The following is a 21,864-nucleotide window of genomic DNA, read 5'->3' as shown; positions in this document are numbered from 1 at the left end:
CCTAGTTTTCTCAGCTACATGCTGCTGATAAAATAGCATTTGATAATATGACCTTCTGTTCTTTCAAGCTCAAAAAAACTGGACAGTCATCTCTCCATAAACAATCTCTCCTCAGAAGAGTTCTGCTGTTACGTTGCACTGTCCGAGGCATTTCAAAAGAAGTTATATGAAGTCAAATTTCATGGAGTTACTAAGGTCATTTGTGCGCTTGCAAGCATGTATTAATGACTGCTAACTAATGGTTTCAAAGCTGCCTCTGCTAAGCAGTAAGCTTGTCAGGGCTGCAGAAGCAGTGACCTGTCAATACCTGCTCTTGACTCAGCCAAGCACACCTGGTTTGGAAGCTTTGAAGATCTCAAACTGCATGTTTTTTGTTTTTTTTTTCTCATCACCTGCAGGCAATTATCTCAAATTATCTCACCACTGGAGAACGTGACCCAGAGAGCCAGAGTTCCCTCTGCTTTCTGCACCCTCACCAGCAGTAACGAGGAGTGTTCAGAAAGGATTTAACCTTGCAGTAAAAGGTCAGCGCCTGAAGGCGAGCTAACGCTGCACACTAATAAACTGACAAAGGGATTAAAGCAGTGGTACAAGAGCAAAAGTTGAAAAGGATAGGCTTAGAATTCTGTTAAGATTTCACTGCTTCCATGAATGAGAAAAAACACTCCAGATGCATTAAAAAGGCCACAAAAATTAATAACTGTGCTGTATGAAAGGCACATCCATCTCTTCCATTCAGAGTCTGTGCAATGCTTCCTATTACTCGAAAAAATTCATGTCTGGTTAGATTCTCACTTGATGGGTTATCCGTCAACAAAAAACAAATAATCAGTCTCAACTCACAGTTATCAAAATGCTTTAGGAGTAACTCATGCCAGAGCATTTTAGGTCTGTGGCTGCTATGGCAGACTTTTTTCCCAGTGGCTTTTTTTTTTCCCCCCTCCCTGTTTTCTGCAGAACAGTGGAGAGTTTCCCAAAGAGCTGAAGGAGTCTTCAGCTGTAGTAACAATGTAGTTTTACAGAAGTGCTGCATGATTTTCCTACACAGATTTCAAGAACATGGATAAACTCTCTCCAAACTTGGCTGAAAAACTAAAACACAAAGAAAAGTAGTTTGATTAGTGTTGAAGTATTTCTAAATTACCCCCAAATTTGTTCAGTAGTTAACCAATGATATCCACTAGCTCATAAATGTGTCTTTTAGAAACCCTGTTGCTCATAAACACTCCTAACAGAAGACAACAGATAGGGTAAGACCAGTCAGCACAAAGACCTTGGGGATTGCTCACACCACTTCGTACCCAGCCCGGACCCAGCCTATGCTCCAACCGCTCTGAGGTGGCAGGCACACTAGATCTGTATTACTGTACTGCTCCTCTCCATATTTATGGAAATCGCAATCACAGGAATATGGGATTCTTGCTAACTGATGAAAGCTGGCTGCTTACACAGGGTAATTCTATGGCTCATCTTTCATGTCCACTTGCTAATGACAACAGGTGTTTTTTAGCCTCTTCTTGTAACAAACGGTTCCAAATGCGTTGCTTTTGTGTATAACTGTTGCACAATACACGTAGCATGGAATTTGTGGTTCATCTGGCATACTTTTTAAGGTTAGGCATACTTTTTAAGGTTAATTTATGAACATAACTATAAAATTTTGAGTATCTTGAGATTCATTTTTATAGACAAACTTCAAGGCAGACTACAAGACAGAGCCAAAATTTACTGTAAACTTCGAAACAAGAGGCATCTATATATTTTTCAGGTACACTTTGCAAGTTGTGCCAAAGTCAATAGCTATTAGGTAAGTGCCCTATAGCTAAAGGGGACTTCTGAACACAGTTCATCTGCTTGGCTAATCACACTAGTAAATCAATAACCAAGGATTAGACGTGGCTATCATTCTCTGTAAAACCACATTATGTGGTTACAAATCAACACAGTCTGGACCTGGGGGGTAGCTGTATCGTTTTTCTACTCAGGATGTACCTACTGTCCCAGGGTAGCTCTATGCCTCTGGTAAAATAATCAGTGAAACAGCTAACGGTATTTAAACTATCATTAAATTTCCAATAACCACCTTGGCCTATTCCAAACCATGAACTTCTTGCTCTGCTTGGGGGCAAAAGAACCTTTTCCATATTGGTGTAGTTCTCATGCAGACTATCCTCTTGGCTACAAACCATTTCTACAAGTATAACTTATTTCACTTGCAGAATAAACCACAGTAACAGAAGTAGCATTTAGTAACAAAATAGAGTCAGAAAAGTTGGCTTTACTGATACAGCTACAGTGACTAACCCTTTCGTCTGTACACAAAGCCTTAGATAAATCTTTCATGGTCCTCAACTGCAGCCTGGGGTTTCTTCTACATAAAATTAGGACTTCTGTTATTTTTTAAAGTGTCCATAAATCAAGTTATCTCAACTAATGCACTGAAGTACTCTTAGTGAAACTAAGAATGACTTCTTAAAATTTAAAATAAACTGGTTACAAACCCTGTTTCCCTAAAAACAAATTAAACAAAACTGAACTAAGCTCTTTAAAAATTACTGTCAATCCCAGATTTTGACCTGGATTACATAAATTCTGTCTGTAAAATGATTTAAGTTAAATCAATGCAACGTACATATAAACTTCATCTCAGCAAGACGATGCTATTTGCAAATGATAAGGTTTTCTTTGAGTGATATCTTCTGCTAAACTATAGGACTGTAGAAAGAACAGCGCTGTACACGTGGCTTTGTCCAATGAATTACATTATTCTTCAAATAAACAGAGAAGTGGGTAAAGGAATGGTGAAATGCTTTCCAGACTTACTGTCAGCACACAAAGTGAAAAAAGCAAATCTAGACATTTATAGAAAAGCAATTAAAAAATAACCTAATTCTAATTTCATCTGGACAAGTAATTCAACAGTATCACATACAACCATTCTCATAGTGCTTGTCAAATTCCACTAATTTAGTTTCTATTCTTGCATATGAGATAAACAGATTTTAGGGGAAGAGGAAAGTTACTTTGGAACTTTCCTTTCGAGAGCCTCTTCAGACAGCTGAAATAAAAGTGCCCAGTTACCCATTTATTAAATCTCTTAACTTCAAATCAAGTTTTAGGTACAACGTAAGTTGCCCCAGGTAATGGGTGTAAGAATCAGTAACACTGGTGTGTTTCATGCACGCTAGAGACAAGCCAATAATTCATTCTAATAGACTAAACAATCTAAACATGAATTTGTTGGATTTTTAAAATGATTAAGGTACTGACCCTTCTCAATTAGTATCCAATTACTGCCTGTGATTAAAACCTAATGTAGATGAGAATAATTTTCTTCTCAAGTATCTGTGTGTATTGTCCACGGCAATTTAGACCCAGCTATGGCAGCCTGAAATGTGAGACTCAAGTTACCTTCAAGACTTCTGTTAAGCTAAATTCTACTCAAAATCATGAGATATTTTTATGCCCTTACGATTAAAAAAAGTTACCAATGACAGTTTCCAGACTTTAATTGGGGTTAATAATCTTCAGTTAGTTACCTGGAATTCCTACTGAGAATCAAAAAAGCCACAGAAAATGAACTTCCAGAGGGATTCCTCGAAGAGTACCTTGGAACAGGATTGGGCTATATTGGCAGGATAGCTTTTTCCTGGTTTATACAGTTTCTAGTTTTAGGAAAAAGTAAGACTGCCTCAAGTCTTTCACAGAAGTTTGTGTTGGCCACCAATTCTCTGAACACTGATACACGCCAGCCCTGCTTTGTGAGAGAAGGCAAGCACTCAGGTTGGAGGGGCAGTCCTTATTCCTAGTACAGAAGCACACCATAGCCCAAGATATTAACCAAAGACATCAAGCACGCTACAAACACAATTCAAAACCCAAAAAACCTGCAGACGCACTTTGCAACTAAGTAGGAACTAAGAAAATGGCTGGAGTGTGTTTATTTCGGTGCAGAATTTTTAAAGGCTCACGAATAAACTTGAGATGGCCCGTATAAAAATCACTTAAGACCTCACCATCTTTGGAGGAAATCTTTATGGTTTTCTTTCTGAGCTTCTCCATACAGCCGGAGTAACTACCCCCTGATTTTTCTCTTATTACATCTTCAATTTCATCGTAGAACAAAAAGCATTTTACAAATTTGGTATGAACCGCACGTTATACTCTTTGTAACACAGCATATCACTGCAAATACTCCATCTACCATTTTTGTATTCAATAAAATGTGAGGTGTCTTTTGATGTTGGTTCACTGTAAAATTATCTAAGGAAATGAACAGACAAAAAAACCTTCATAAAGTAAAAATGCCAGTCACTTACCTTTATCAAAGTACTGCTGATAACATAAATTCAGCCACACATCCAGGACATCTCTGGTTTCTTCTTCAGCTCTGTTACTACTACATTCCTGAAACAGTTTGACTAAAAATAGGAACTTACACTAGAAACGGTAGAATTGGGCAAGACAACTACTGTTGCAGTTATCTTGTAAGATAAACAGAAAGGGCAACCGTGGCTGAGAGGAACTCTTAATCCAACAGCCTTTCTGTTACCAATGCCTACAAATTTGTTTGCTAGGAACATCAGCAGTAGGCTTCAGGTTGCCCCAGGCTGGCAAGGCTGGCTTTAAGGAACACAAAGCTAGGGAGGAACTAGAGTGAAAGTCACTACCCCCGTATCATTAGCACAGGATGTGCAAGAGGATTATCAGAGCCACCTGCAGTTCCTAGGTGTCCAACATGCTTGCATTTCATCACCTACTAATTTTTCCTTCTGAGAACATTGTGATTCTCTGCTTTCAAAGCCATGGAGTGCTACTGACGAACTACAAAGAATCTGTGTGCCATGCCACGGCTTCAGACCAGGTTCTGCAACCCCCGGCCTCAAAGCAGGGTGTACAGATAGGGGCCAGAAATCAGGCAAGCTACTCAGAAAAATAAACATTTAAAAGGTGCTTGGTTTTCTTAAATCAAATTTCAGAGTTTAGAATACATCGAGTTTTAAAAATGTCAGGAGTGTTGAAGGCCTGTTTTCCCCAGAAGGACAAGCGAGAAGGTGTCTGCCCGAGGAGAGCTCCTGTGCAGGCTGGCAGTAGAACAGGCGCTCACTATGCACACCAGCACCCTCCCCAGCGCACGCCGGGAAATCGGATGGCTCTGCTTTCTTAAGAGAAACTCTCAGGAATGCATCCACCGAACTGGAACAACACAGAGCTGCTGTTCTATATATCTGGTAACATTCTTATTTACATACTTCTTCAAAAACAATTTCCTGCCTTTAAAACCGTCTAAAAACATATATATACCCAGGCAGTTAAACAACTTCAAAATGGTATATAACAGGAAAAATTACACACGAATCTGATGTACCCTTGATTTTAGGGAACAGAATTGTCTGCTTAGTCATATGTGGCTGGCGAATTCTGTGATGATTTCTGTTTAAAACTCATTTAAAAGACATACAATCTGAAACTTTTAACACACTTGAAATAATGGTTTCATTCATGGTAAGGCGCTACAAAGTCAAACTCAGTCAAAGGAACTAGTTTTTGATCTTTTTCCCCTCTAAAATGTGTCTGGAAAAGACATAATTTAACTTTCCTGCATCTACCTGGTTTTCCACCACACTTATTTCAGACTGTACCATCGAGGATCTAAGAGAGAAGTGCTGCACAATTTGGGAAGTCAGTTGGCTCCGGTTAGGGATAAAAGGAAAGACTGCTCAAAGACAATTTCTCTCACTGGAAACATGCTGATATTTAACTCTCCTCTTTCATAGAGCGGGATCCCGCTTGATGTCCAACCATGAACTCTGCTGTGGTGGAAGGAGGGTGACGCAAAGGCTCTCCAGTCTGAAAAACAAACTATTTGCTAGGTTTCCACAATGGACTTGTGCTTTTCTTAAAAATTGTTTCTCTGTTCCAGCGTTCCACTTGGATATCGTATATTTGTCTATGGTGTGTCAGTCCCCAGTCATCAGCAAAATAGCCTTCAAAAACACACCTACAGCAAGACATTTTCACACAAATTACACGTAAAAAGTCCAATGAGATCATTAGCAGCACTGAGCATGTTCTCTTCACATTCTGAACTAAATTTTTTTATATATTACTTCAGATTAAAAAGTCTCTTTTCCTCCTAATACTAGTAACTTCTCATATAAATTCAGTAATTTCTATTCATTCCCTGTTATCTGTCTCATGGCTATTTTATACACAGCAAGGTACATTTATTGGGTGTAAATTTTAATGTAAAATCTTAAAGATTCATTTTCTTGTTGTAATTGTGTTTACCTGTATTTTATAGCCTTACCTACCTTTACACACGCTATGCTTTTCATCTGACCTTTTCCATTAAAGGATACAGTTACTTTTAAAGGGCTAATATCAACTACTTTTTTTTTCCACATAGAAAGACGATGTTCCACAAAGAGTGTCTCCGTCTAACTCCTCTTTTTAACCACTCTCAGGAGAATCTAATTGCCTTTGAACCTCTGTCCTTTGTTAAACACAGGGGTTACTAGGCTCAGAACTGCATGGAAGATAAATAGTAATTAAAAACAGAACTCATATAAGGCAGGAAGACTTCTTAAAACTATCTGAAAAAAAACCTGAGTTTATAGTTTTTCTGCATCCTTCATTTTCTGGTTTGTTGTAGGGACTACTTGTACTGCTTGGAAGCTATGTATAGGTTCTGCAGAAGCTCACAGGTCAAAGTACACAACAGTAAACATATAGGCCTTTTATATCCTAAATGCAGGACACAGAGGACAAGAAAAAGCTACTCATTTTATCAGTGTGTGCTCTCACCCAGACTTCTAAGACCCTAATACAGAGTAACAAACAAAAGCCCAAGGAAAAGCCAAACAGGACTAACACTGCTAGCAGCCTACGTATTGGGGTTCTTAAACACAGTTTATTAAAATATTAATCTCTTTTACTATCCATGTTTGTTTACTTCCATTATATAAAAAGAATCATAAATTAATTTGCATTAATTAATTTAAAAGTTATCTGCACCACTCCCCCACTGATTAACTTTAGCATTACATCAGGTCGCTCAGGAACTCATGCAGCCAAGTTCTGACCATCTCCACGGCTAGAGATTCCACAACCTGCCTGGGCAGCCTGTCAGCTGGAAAGGCATAAAATGACAAGGAACCTGAACAGAAAGTCAGTTTTGCATTCTGAGATCCAAATATTGTAGGAATACACGTGTATTTCCATCTAATGCTCCCTTTACATTTAAAACTCTTCTGAAACAATTTGAACGTCAGGTAGCTTTTTTTCGATGCATCACAAACTATAAAGAGTATCAGATTTACACAATCATATTTTAATTAACCTGTCTTTCGTTTGTTGAACAAAGCTATCTACAGTATTTTGTCCCTTTTTTGACTCATTTTTAAAAGAACCTTTTTGCTATACACCTCTAAAAAGGAGGCATCATTAAAGAATGTGTAAATATTTAAATCTTTACTGCTTCTACAGTCTTCTACACTACTTTGCCCACAGGTTCACACACACTGAAAAAGTTCAGAACACAGAGTCTATACAGCTGGATATTCATAGAGCCTTTCTTTTACCACCTCTGGTGCAAAGCTGTTTATTCTCAGACACATCATCTGGCACTTTAATCACAACAGTGACCTCTACAATTGACTTTTAGTCCCCTTTTACAGACTTGTGTTTTACTTATCACATCAGACAGTTATTTTACCAGATTTGCTTAATTCTTTATCTTTTATTCCACAACTAAGCCCTTCCCCCTAAGTGCTAGAGAGTCACCATAATACATTTCCCTCAGTCAGTCAGGAAGAAAAGCTGTATCACTTTTCCCACTACTTCAAATTGGAAACTCTGCCCAACATCAAAACTGCCAGAGGAGTGAGCTGAAGGTTAAATTAAAACTCATCTATTTGACACTAATATCTGACATCCACAATGATCTGGTTGCAGGCCAGAACAAGAAGCTGAAATTGCAACAGCGACTACAGCAATGAGCCCCGCGGCTAGTGGGGAGATGGCAGATAACCACCTTCATTCTTGCTCCCTCTGCTAGGGCTTCCCAGCTCCTGAGAGCAGAAAAGAAGGTAGGACTGAAGTCCAACACAGCAAAAGTATGCTAGCAGTGCTAGGTTATGTCCTCCCAACTTTAAAAGTGGTTCTGGCTACAGTAACTGACTGATGGGAAACTTCTGGCCCAGCCTCTCCACTTAGAGCACTGAAGTTCTCCCAAACTCCCCTTTCTTTCTCCCTACCCCACCCAGAGCCCACTAACTCCACTCCTCTCAAGAATTCTCTTGCGCTCATTTCAAACCCTCTATTCCACTCCTCTCAGGTCCACCTATTGCCCTGGTTCTTCTCACCAGAATATCCACTTGACTTACCCACCCACCCCACAGCAGAAGCAATAGGATCCTCTCAGCTGAAAGCCTCCAAATCAGCTGCAGGGCTTCCAAGGCAGCAGCACTCTCTGACGTCTGTAACTGGCATGGAATAAAAAGACTGTATACAGACAGAACTTAACAAAAACTGATCAGGATGAGAATGCAAAGGAGAGAAATACAAAAAAACAAATGCATATTTTCTCTGTGCTTTGAATTCCTCCAGAGGGAATGGTTCCAAGAAATGATGGGAGGGGAATTCTAGCTGCAAAATAATGTTCTTACCTGCAGATTTTCCCCAAGGATGAACACGCTCAAGTAGTTTTCTCAATGCTAAAATGAAGCTATTAGGAAACTTAGTTTGACAGCAATGACTAAATTAGATGGCATCAAGTTTATTTGTCCTCTGTCACACACATCTACCTACAGGTCAACACAATTAAGGTGGCCCAGTGCTGAAGAGATTAATTCAAGCAAGACGACGACAGTGCAGGGGGACAAAAAAAAGCATTTCAAGACCTCTGGCAGCACAAGACTGTTTCCTTTGACAAAAGGAAACAAAAGGGACATTTCCAATCAGCTAGTTAAAGCTAAGTGCCAGATGCCAATTCAGTGCTAAATTATGATGTGAGAATGTTGATTAGTACTAGTACTCAAGACAGTCATACAAGAGTGTACTATACCATACGGCATGAGCGACTTCTCAGCTTTACTCTAGTACACTGTAGAATTCCAGTCACTGGTGCAGTCTAAACTTCTGCGGGGGTAATCCAATAAAATCTCATAGGAACCAGAACATCTCAGCATTTTCAGCTCCACCCAGCAGTGAGGATAAAAACAAACATAGCAATGTGTATAACTGATATAGATTAGAAAAAGTCAAAATCAGTCTACCTGTTTCCATCCTGAGGCAGGCTTAAAGCATTACTGGACTTTGTTCCCTTTCAACAGAGGCTGCAACACCGAGGTGCCTCAGACTACACAGAACTGATGCACAGACTTTATTTTAGTATCATCTAGGATCAAGAGCCTAAGTATAACTGATTTTTTAATAAGCTTCTGAAAGTATTACCCACATTCATGACAACACAGGAGAAATACAACAAAACCCAAGTGATTTCCAAAATGCTCATTTTTATGCTGTTAATGCCCTTCCCCTCTTTTAGAACACAGACCTAAGTCAACCCACCTTAAGCAAGCACTATCACAAAGGAGTGTCTACATACTGATAGATAAACACACATGCTTTCTCTTGTGTGCAGAACACACTTCTTTTAGGTGTTCTCCATATAACACTCCCTTGATATTTAATTTTTTCCTACCAAAAGGCACATTAAATTCTACATACTGAAAATGAGCAGAAGAGCACAAGTCGGTACTGATCATCTGGAATACTCCAAATCATACTCTACTCGCTTCATTCCCACAGATCTTTGCCTTTGGCACTTAAAAGAAGCTCGGCATTAGGAATTCAATACATTTCAAATTTTACCATAAGACAGGCTGCTTAGCAACTGCTCATTTATTTACTATACACATATAAGACCTGCCCTTCTAGGTCACATTAAAGTTCCATCATCTCAGTGGTAGATTCACAGAGAAAAAGTTAAAGAAACAAGACAAATATACAGCGATATTTACAAGTATGTATGCTATGATGTGCTATGAGCCAGATCTGGAGAACCACATTTAATGATGGCCATACAGTTCCCTTTTTTGCATCCACTTGGAACTTTTACTCAGAACCTACAGGGTAACTGCAAGACAGGGAAAACACCCAAAAAGACAAAAGCAAAATGATATGCATCTTTAGCAGTCATGTGATATAGTCAACCATCATGACCTCACACGTGTCACAAAGTTCAGTTGCTAAAAGTAGCGGAAAAATTCCATAAATGAAAGGTCTTGTCTCTGACATGCAAAATCAGTGCAATTCTGTACGACTACTATGTGCGTGGATGTGCAAGCACAAATAAACATTATATATAAACACAGAGCTCTATGCATTTGACCTAATACTAGATAAATGTCACATACTTTCTCCTGTTATTATTAGGATTTGCAAGCAAAAGCCCACTAACATTAAGAAGTTTCACTAAAAATTTATTTTGGTTTCTGTTAAACATGTGACAGAACAATGGAACATTACTCAGTTTTCCCCTCAAAGGAATACAAATCCTATAAATACATGCAAAATGGATACTGGCATTTGTCCTATGTATATTCCTGGGATTTCTTAATTGTATTTGTCTGTCTTAAGCAGTAAGAGCTGCTGGCCCATAAAAGGAATTGTGAGCATACTCTGCTTTTGAATTGCAAGCAGGTCCTTCTTCAGTGTTCATTTACGTTATCCTATTACCAGTTTTCTCCTGGAAAAGCTACGTCCCTTGTCCACATATTTCTGCTGCCTATAAAGAATAAATGCCCTTACTTGCATGTGCCTTCTAATGCAGAGAAAATATATACTGTAATTTCAAATGTTTAATTTAAAAACAAAAAAAAAGGCAAAAAAAATCCTTTAATATTAATTTTAGCAAGGAAAGAGCATCAGGCCCCTTTTAAATGTGTACCAACAGTTTTGGCCATGCACTAAAATTATTTTTCTCTATTTACTGATAGACCATTTAAGAATATTCTTAGGTGAGTCTCCCCTTCTCTTCATTAATTTAAGTTAGATTTTGGTCCTCCAGATTATCTTTACCTTCCTACACAGAATGCCTCCTCTCTTTGTATTTAAAGGCTTCCTTTGTTGGAAAGAGGATTACTGGTTTCACTATTATACAATGATTTTTTTTTCTACTGTGCAAGGCTTGCTACTATCTAGTCACCACCAGCTACAAATCTAAACCATGTAGTTGCCACAGATCGTTCTCCAAAAGTGTTCTGCAACCAGTCGGACATGAAAATCTACGCTGGACCTATTAAATGCTCCTGTAAAAATAGGAAGTGTTCAGTTCTGGCACTTTGAAGTCCTAATAATTAGAACAAGACTTAGTGACAGGAGGTACCATCTGAACATCAGGAAACACTTTTCACTGTGAGGGTGACTGAGCACTGGAACAGGTTGCCCAGGGAGGTTGTGGAGTCTCCACCCTTGGAGTTATTAACAGTCTGGACATGGTCCTGGGCAACCAGCTCTAGATGGCCCTGCCTGAGCAGTCAGGTTGGACCAGATGACCTCTAGAGGTCCCTTCCAGCCTTGACCATTCTGCAATCATTCAGCTATCAAGACACCTGAGAGACCAAATCTTAAACCGATTCATGAGAAATAAGCTGCTACTGCCATTTCAGAAGCTGACCTCTGTCCACATGCAGCTAACATCTGGTTCAGTGGAACTACTCAATAGGATGACATACCATTTGAGACTCACAGCAGGTCTATTTTCAAGGATTAGTGTATTAGTAAGTACACAGGAACACTTTATTACATGACAAAGAGAAACACCTCCTTTTAAAAACCACTACAGAAATACAAATACCAGTAATCTAACTGGAGACAGACCATCGAGTTTGTCCTAGTGTTAAGTTTATTTACACCTTTCCCCATCTCCCTACTTGTTACATTTCTTCTTGAATGTCATTAGACTAATCAGGAAAGGGGTCATCTTTCAAAATAAATTTCTCTGTTGAGTACTGTAATGGGATCCTGAGCCTAAACAGGACTCTCAAAGTGAACACAAGAAAAATCATACTGGTACCAATCAGAAACATCCTGAATGTAATGCGTTATTTTCACTAGCAGGTTGACTCGATGCTGCATGTGGTGAATAAAGCAAACCACAAATACTCATTCCTATGCCACACAACTACTGTGGAACTGATTTTGTGCATGGAAAAGAAACCATTTATCAAAATAAACGTGGTATGTTCACTGCCAAAGATGCACGCTCCAAGGTCTAATTTAGCAGAATTCTTTCCCCCTCTATGGAGAAAATCTGAAGGGATCCCCCCTGCAATGAATCATTCTCTCACAGAGCCACATGGCGTTTCCTTTGGCTATGGCTAACAGTTACGTATCATAGAGCACATACAACTCAAAAAAGGTAATGAAGTTTTTTACTCATCTTTTACTCAACTCTTTTTGATGAAGTAAAGAGTTGAAAACACGATTTTAAGTAAAGCTTTTCTCATTAGAAGAAAGGCCGGAAATACAAAAACTTAGTAACCTCTCCCTTCCAATATGACCATACTCTGCTTTAATGATCTCTTCTCTCCCAAAAAAAAGATGACATCAAGAGAAAAATCATTACCTTCTCTTCTTACTGATAATGTGAGAGCCTATATAGCACATATTCAGTCATAGCGTCCTTTTAAAAAATCCAAGATACTTACGGAGTCCAAACCTTTGGAAAGGCAGCAATTTCTTCTGGTGTATATTCATCTAATCTCTTGGGGACTGCACGTGGCTGAGGAATCTCTTGTAGAAGATTCTTCTGTATATCTTCTGGAATAACCTGAGGCAGGTGAGAACAGTCTTAGCTGTCTGACTGTTTAAAAAACACCACCACTCCCCCCAAAATCCAGACCAAAATTTCATAACACTACTGCATTCTTCATGCTACTGTTTGACCTAAATACAAAAGACAACCTCACACATGTCTTATATCACACAATTTTGTGAAATAATAAAGAAAAAAGCATCAATATTTCTGCTACATTTAGATACATAAGTAAAAAGTAGCTCGATTTTTCTTAATTTACCTTTTTATAACAAGAGTTTTGCTATTGCTAACACTCCCTCTTCACCTCCATATCACCTAGGAATGAAAACGTAACTGTATAACTACTCACGTCTTCTGGGAAGAGGTGCAGCCTCTGCATCATTGTTCTTCTCTGAAGGTTTTTTGGAAGCATTCTATAAACAGTCAGTTTAACAATCTGAGGAAAGATAACATGGTAACAAATAATCAGACAGGCTACAAGCGACATGAAAAAGATAAGTTGTGTTTCCCTCTGCCCATTCTATTTGTCACTGAACCTCTTTTCAGTCAACTTCTTCCATGCTGAAGAACTCTGGCACCACATGCAGAAGGTGCTCTAGACTTCCTGTTTTGGAAGAAGAAAGAAACGCTCCTCATCATATCAAAACTTACTCTAACAGCCATATAGAAAATTTCAACTTAGAAAGTTAAGAGCTATATTTAGCATTGAGGATGACTGCATATGATCATTCAACTCTGAAAAGAACTGAGAGGCTTGTGATAACTCCGTATCATACTGCATGTTCATATACACACGTTATTGAGAAAAAACCCAAAACAATAGACTCTAACAAATTTACCAAGTGTTCCCAGCAACTAGTTTAACACTGTAATATGCTGTGTTTGAAATTTCTGTGTAATTAATGCATTGTACCTTCAGCAAAGCTGATATACCAATACGTTGCATTATGAACATTCTACATATATTTACAATTTATTCCTTTCCCATTAGTTCCAGACAAACAGTCTCACTTGGAGCATCAGGAACAAATAGAATTTGCACATCTACACTAGATGATGCCTACTGAGAAGTAACAAAGTTCAGCAGGATTTCTCTTGGACTCTAGTATAGACGCCTTTAATTTAAATAGAAAACACATTGTTATGGACTTCATCCAGAAGGGGAACATTTGTAAATGTAAAATAAGGCATGCAACTGTAGGAGACAAAAAGGTTTTATAAAGGACAGCAAAGCATTTAGGGGTAGACCTATGTGCAATGTTGTAAGCAGAGGGAAACCCACTCTGCCTGTGCTCCAAGCCACCCAGACATAAACTGGCTCCAAACCAGAAACTACCCAGGCATGCTTAGCGCAACACTTAGCTGAAGTCAATAAGCCACGCTGAAACGCAGTGCAGTAAGCACAAACAAGTCTCCCGGGCATCCCAGTATTTTGAGAAGTGTATTGAGCAAAACTGCTTCTTTTTGTAGAATTAATTACAGGAATTAAATTGAAATTTTGAAGACAATCACTAGTACCGAGTTCTCAACTGGAACCACGTAATTAAGATGGAATGATTAATTGTTGCAAGCGAAATTAATGAGAAGTCCAGGTTCTTAAACTTGCAGGCATTTCTACTTGGATTCTGAAGCTGGTAAACACTCAAGATAGTTTGGTCCCAATATTATTTTCATTTTGCCATGTAACAGACAGTAATGTTGTCTCAGGATCCACATACATATACATTGTACGCTTTGAGAAACTCTGAAAGAACAGATGCTGTCTAAAACAACAGATCCAGAGACTTCACAACATACTGCCTAATTGTGGGGATTTTTTTTTTATCTAAAAATCACTTTGAACTTCATTTTGTGACAGAACCAGTGTTAATTTCTTAGATTAATAAACTGTACATACACATGGTCCAACATAAGACTTATGACCTAGAGATACACAGAGCTAGTTATTTAATGACTTCATTCCAATAAAAAGACTTTAAAAAACTTTAATGAACATTGTTAGATTTTTTACTTCTTCAAACAACAAATGTTTGTGTCTGATTTTTCATCTTCCTCTGCAGCATGTGGCACAGACAGCTACTGAAACAAACCACTAAGCTAGATGAACAGCTGGTCTGTTTTAGTTGTAGATACTTCTGCCTGGTGAATCTGATCAGATTTTTTTAGCCACATTACAAAGAGAACAGTTCAGTTGTAAAAGTGTGCCTATTAAAAAGTCACACTAGAAAAGAATGACTGATTTATGTGCTTAAGTTAAACAATGTAGAAATATTTTAATGTTGTGTACAGTCACTGCAGAACTGACAAGCTCAGATGAGAGACTAACATGAAAGCAGGACTTGGAGAATAATAATGGATAACAAACGATCATGGATGATTACATATTCAATAATAGTTTCTATAGATAAGTACACTAAGTGCAATATGCATAATCCAAGCTGTGCTTTGGTACATCTGCCAATTTCCATGCTGTTCAAGAACTCGCTTGATTTTCTATGCACCCTTACACATGCAAGTACTGCATTACTGCAAGACCTCCAATAGAAAAATCACCCTCACATGAAGCACAAACCGTTTTTTACTGCCAGGTAAACCACATAACCATAGAACGGTTTGGGTTGGAAGGGACCTTTACAGGTCATCTAGCCCAACCCCCCTGCAGTGAGCAGGGACATCTTCAACCAGATCAAATTGCTCAGAGCTCCATCCAGCCCGCCCTTGAATGCTTCCAGGAATGAGGCACCCATAACTTCTCTGGGCAATCTGTTCCAGATTGCCTCATCACACTCACAGTAAAAAATTTCTTCATTATATCTAATCTAAATCTACAGTCTTTCAGTGTAAAACCATTACCCCTTGTCCTATCACTATAGGCCTTGATAAAAAGTCTCCATCTTTCTTATATGCCTCCTTTAAGCCCTGAAAGGCCACAATAAGGTCTCCCCGCAGCCTCCTCTTCTCCAGGCTGAACAACTTCAATTCTCTCAGCCTTTCCTCACAGCAGAGGTCCTCCAGCCCTCTGATCCTTTTTGTGGTCTTCTCTGGACCCACTCCAACAGGTCCATGTCTTTCCTGTGCTGGGGGCTCCAGAGCTGGATGCAGGACTCCAGGTGGGGTCTCACCAGAGCAGAGAAGAGGGGCAGAATCCCCTCCCTTGACCTGATGGCCACGCTTCTCTTCATGCAGCCCAGGGTACGGTTGGCCTTCTGGGTTGTGAGCGCAACATTGGTGGCTCATGTCCAGCTTTTCATCCACCAGTACCCCCAAGTCCTTCTCAGCAGGGCTGCTCTCAATCCATTCTTTGTCAAGCCTGTATTTGTGCTTGGGATTGCCCCGACCCATGTGCAGGACCTTGCACTCAGCCTTATTGAATTTCATGAGATTCACATGGGCCCACTTCTCAAGCCTGTCACAGTCCCCCTGGATGGCATCCCTTCCGTTTAGTGAATCAACTGCACCACGCAGCTTGGTGTCATCTGCACATTTGCTGAGGGTGCAATCGATCCCACTGTCTCTGTCATTGATGAAGAGGTTAAATCCCTGTCTGCTCCAGAGCAGGAAACTGAACTTCACTGTCACAGTCTCTCCCACTCCAGACTGTCAATGCAACTGAATGAACTCTCAGAGGAAACAAACTTGTAACTTATTAACTACACATTTTAAACAGTTAATCTTTCAATTACATGTTATTGTGGTTATCTTAGGGCCTTTAATGTCTGAGCCACTTGAAAATATTGCCATCTATATATTACACCCATGTGGAGAACAAGAGGGAACAATAGCCTTGGGTTTGAGCACACGTTCCCTGCCCCAGCAGCTCACGGTAGGGGCAAAGTGGGAACAGAGCCTTGGCTTCTGCAGATAATGATTTCCTTGCTGGAACAGGTCAAAGGCAGATTTATACCTCCCGCCCTTCAAGCTCATTCACCTTGGTCAAGAAGAAAAAAAGAGGAAAAAAAAAATGGAGGTGTGAGGTGGTGATAAACTATTATTTGAGACTTGTCAAAAGCCAAATAAGTGTATTACTAAGCAAGTTGAAGTGTAAATTTAAACGGTGAAGCTATTCTGTACTTTTATTATTGAATTACTGCAAGTCAGTTAGCCCAACTACAGAACAGCAGGACATAGAGGGAGCTAGGACAGAGACGGTACTGCTGGAAAACCTCTAGCTTCCTTCATTGTGACTTCTGCCTCAAACACTATCTGCGAGCCAAAGCAAACACAAACCCAGCTCCTGGAAAGACCAAGTTCACATCCAGCTCCTTGCCCAAAATTCTGCCTACAGGCAGAACCTCACTCTAACTGCTGTGATGACAAGTCAAAGAAGTTAGCTAAGTACAGGTTTAACAGCAGCCTTACAGACTGCTTTTGCAACTTGAGTAAGGCTGTGTAACAGAGAACACAGATCCAACCAGCAGTACTTGTAGGGTGTTAAGTGGTTGTCTGTTACCTGAACATCCTCAAGCTTTACTAAAAATACACCAATACTAAATAAAAAGCTATGGAATTGCAAGAAAAAGTCTGCTACTGAGCTCATGGAAAATCAAAACCCAGATTCAGTTCTCCCTGAAAGCACACATCAGAACATGCTTTTTCTTTAAGGAGTTAACAACAACAAATCTTTCCATATGACTGTAATACACTTCTAATAGGAGGCAGTTCTTACTGTTTTCCATGTGATTATGTTTACTTTGAACTATTAAAATGAGTTTAATTTTACATGAAAGGTATAAAACCAAGTTGATTTCTGTCGGATTTCAAACTGGCAAAGAGGTCTACCTACCTACAGGTCTCACTGCAACTTCAATCTCAGTTTAAAACTAATTAGTACAGTTTAACAGTTTATCCAGTTATTTATGGATTCCTACTGCCTCCTCTCCCCAGTCCTTCATCTCTAGTATTAGCAATCTGTAAAATTCCATATCCTCGTAAATACTCACTCCAAAAGGCCATGACACTTTCTCCATCAGGTGAAGACACCTACCCTCAGATGTACATAGCCATCAGAGTGTTAACATTTGGGTATTTTTAAAGTACTGGAATGCTGCTTGCCCCAATTTCTTTTGAATTCTAAACTTACTATTGCCTGTAGTTACAATTGTCATCTTGAGTATTGCAATACCTTTTTTCCAAGTTGGCTAATATATGTACTCACAGCATAGACATGATCTTAATCACACAGTTATATGACATTGTGTCTTTAGTGTCCAAATTAAAGGGCTAATTAGGAGGAACTGAATCTGAAAGCAGGCCTGGTAAAACTCTTGCACTTTCAGTCCCTTACTACACAGTCTAACATTTTATGAGTACAAATAAATTAAAAATATATTTATTTGAAGCACTGTGTGAGGCTTGAACATTTCAATTTCTGTGATAGACTGGCTCATATGCAAGTTGCAGACTATGCTTGATGGAGAGCAAGTTCTGAGAAATATTCTTTGCCAGATAAAACATACTTTAAAGAAGGAAATCAACAGGGAATACCACTCCTGGTCCTGAGAAGCACAAAATAACTGGCTGAATTTCCAAAAGAAAGACTACCCTAACAGCTGAATTAAGTCCAATAACCACCACGAAGCAACTCTATAACATGGGAAGGACACAGCGCTCCACAGAAAACAAAGTGATTAATTACTGTGCAGACCAAAAAAAAATCCTGGAAGAATTTCAGTAGATACACCAGCTACTCAGAGGTACAGCTTGATACTACATCTTCCTTCTACCAGTTCTTGGTTTTCTGTTCCATACATAACACCGTTCTTTTCACCATATGTGTTATACAAGCACACAAAGAACTTCACCTTTGTACCTTCGACAGCTGTACGAGTAGTACAGCAACAGGGAATGTACTTAATACTGCCATAGGAAGCATTTGGTCACAAATTAAACTTCCACCATACGTAATTTTGCTTTCCACTACAGTTCAGCACTTAAAAACTCAGAAGTTTAATGTGTTCTTTAAATTTATATATTACTTTGCCCTGCAAATTCAAATAAGAAATGGATTAAGAAGTACTAAGTAGTATTCATTTGTGTCTAGTACAAAGCAAAAGACCAAGACAGACTTATTTAGAGCCCCTAGAGGTTTTAAGATAACAAGTTCCATAACAATATTCTTGTCCCCATGCCACACTAACTTCTGTGCGCCTACTAATCCAGACTTTGAAGTTTTGCTCTACTTAATTAAAAAATTAATTATTGCTCCATAGCAATAAAACTGTTACATCTGGTGTTTCAGTAACCAACTTTTAGCATGCACATATTATTGTATCAACTATCCCTTACTGATGAACAGAAAATAGGCTTTCAAATACCAACAGCAAAATTTAACCACGTTTTCTGCCCAAGCTTTTCTTCAAAAGCTCATTATTATGCAGATACAATAGCAAGTCTATACGTGCAAGCAGTTGCTGAAGAACAATCAAAAGGAGAGTGAGAACAATTTAAGCCCCTTGGTATCAGTGCCAGCAGCTGAACAAACCAGAACCCTGACACCCCCGGAGGCTTCCTCACAGCACATTTCCACAGAGCTACCCTGCCTCGCTTAATAATCTTCCCTAGCAGGTAGCATTCATTCTGAACAATTACTGTCCATTATTTCTCTGTCAGAGGCAATACAGCTCTGAATAATGCAAAGGTCAACCCTCTCACTGAGCATTTGGTATTTGCCAAACAAAATATTGGGGGGGGGGGCAGTTTCTGATGCAGCAGAAAAAAAAAAGGAAGCCAAGTTTTGCTTACTTTTAAAATTAGAAATAGAATAAAAATTGATTGAAAACTTTGTCCTGACAGGATTACTAGCTGGTTCTACAGATTAGATCTGTTAACATATTTTAGAAGCACTGTAATTAAAAGCAGTAAGATTTTTCCAGAAAGTTTTTTCCAAGTAATGTTTGCTCCCTCTCAAACCTGGGAGATCCAAAAGCACATCTTTCAGTCTTTCCATATCAAGCACTTCGAAGCCTGATTTTGAAAGTGTTGGTCTCATGTCTATCAGCATTTTTCCAGCTAAACAAAACTTCTACAGATTTTATTAAAAATGAACCAGAAAACCTCAAGATTTTATGCATTCCAAACACCTGTATCTCAAATAAAAAGGTTTAACTGTCTCCTTTAATTTCAGAAGACTCTCTTGGGAACAAAAACCCACCAGACCTTTCAAACAGATTTTTCTTAGCAACCTACAGCGGAAATTGATGTTGTCCACTAAGATATATCCTAAGGGAGTAGTAATACAATACAGAATATTAGTATTATATTAACCTGTAGAACAGAGAGGTTTTTACAAACTACAGCAACAAGCTGTTATGCTGCACCTAAAGAACGTATTTAATACTCTCGTCTATGGGTGGTCCAATAACTTACACTCAATCTAAGTCAGAGAAAGAAAAGGCTTAAATGTGAAGAAGCTTTTTTTTTTTCTTCAGTAAGTGCTTCCTAAAGTAGCCTGGCCAAGTCCAATAGACGAGAGCTATTCTCTGCTATTCTCCAGAGGAGCAGACAACTGAAAACACTAGGAATTTTAAACAGATTCACAGACGCTCCCCTCCCCATGCCTCCCAAAGGAACTCAAAGGTGTGAAAGGTAAAAATGTGCTAGATTATTTATTTTTGATATCTTTTTGGCAACACATTGTAATTTTTACCCTTCGATAAATACAACTTTTTCCAAGGTGATGAAAAATTTGGCACAAGTCCTATACAAAAAATCAACTACACAAACCTCCTTTTGTATTCACTGCCCCATATTAACATCAAAGATACTCAGATGTGTAAAAAAATAGTAACATTTTGTCAATCCCAGGCACAAAATTATACTTATGAGATTAAACACAATAGGCACAGGTTGTTTGGTTTTTTCATTCTTTTCAACTAAGAAGAAAAGTCATGGATTGGAAATGGTTGCCATGGGAGGCTTTCAAGACCTGTTTGGATAAGCCCCTAGCAGCCTTATCTGACCTAATAGCCGGCACTGCTTTGAGTAGAAGGTTGGACCAGAGATCTGCCAAGGTTCTCTCCAACCTGAATCATCCTATGATCCTAAGAAAAAAATGCACGCGCACATCCAAAATTCAGCACAAATCCTTCTGAAGCACTAACTACTACTTGCAAGGAACATAAAGGCCCGAAGTTTGGAAGACAGATACAATGACAAGAATATCAGCTCATCATCCATCCCTGTCTTGGTACCTTATGAAGGAACTAGAAATGATCAAGGATGCTACTGCAGTAAACATGTCTGAATTCTGACAACTACACATAAGATTTTCATCCCCCCACGTAAGCACAAACTACACCATTTTGCATCAAATTACCCATTACAACCTTTTTAATTAGCTGTTAGCTGTGTACCCGTTTTTCCCAAAACCAGTTTCTCTGCATGCTAGAAACTATGGTTAAACAAAACTGTAATGGAAAAATATTTCTCTTGGGGATTTGTATGTTTGAATTTAGACATATGTAATGAAGACAGTACTAAGCAGTGTTGCAGTCCTACTACATACACACACTCAGGGAATCTTACAAACTGTAATCTATTTCTCAGAAAAACTGAAAATAGACATATCCACTGCAAAATCTCTATGTAACACCACGTAAATTTACAAGGTGTTATGTCAACATCCTCTTCCTTGGAAGCAGTCTCTTCCATTAATTTAATGCCTTAATTTCTGTAAGAGCACTGTTTCCAAAAACAATGTTGACTCATCTAATGCAGCACTACCAGGATGAGCTAGTTGGAGACAATAGAACCAAGCACAGAGAAAAAGCAGTAGCCTCCAGGAAAAAAACAAAGCTTTCCAGAGTGAAGACTTCGATTCCACAGAAAGATACAGTCTGCTTCCAACAACCTACCTAATTCCACTGGCTTCACAGGAATTGAATTTAACATCATTAAAAGAGAAAAGGTCTCTTTTATTCAAAGAAGTGAAATAAAGTGATTTATAAAAGTCTCCACAATAACTACGTGTCATTTAGAACATATCTTGAAGATCCAAATGCTACTTAGGCTAGGCATTTTTCTCTTTACAGGTTTTAATA

At 38.8% G+C, this 21,864-nt stretch overlaps 1 protein-coding gene across 2 annotated transcripts in view; it reads right to left on the bottom strand.

The window, feature by feature from the left end:
• The window catches only part of MRPL13 (mitochondrial ribosomal protein L13), a 37,128-nt gene that overhangs the window by 7,283 nt on the left and 7,981 nt on the right, over positions 1-21,864 (bottom strand). The window contains exons 5-6 of one of the 2 annotated variants that reach the window (XM_075415632.1): positions 13,176-13,262; positions 12,717-12,838 (exon numbers count right to left, since the gene is read on the bottom strand). In XM_075415632.1, coding sequence (XP_075271747.1) covers positions 12,717-12,838; positions 13,176-13,262 — 209 coding nt within the window. Of the gene's footprint in view, positions 1-12,712; positions 12,839-13,175; positions 13,263-21,864 lie in introns of those variants that run through there. The other variant, XM_075415633.1, reaches the window with a different exon arrangement.

The sequence above is a fragment of the Opisthocomus hoazin genome, chromosome 3, assembly GCF_030867145.1.
Source record: "Opisthocomus hoazin isolate bOpiHoa1 chromosome 3, bOpiHoa1.hap1, whole genome shotgun sequence".
NCBI lineage: Eukaryota > Metazoa > Chordata > Aves > Opisthocomiformes > Opisthocomidae > Opisthocomus > Opisthocomus hoazin.
The sequence above is the reverse complement of the archived record's forward strand: the minus strand, read 5'-3'. Positions and strand labels throughout refer to the sequence as shown.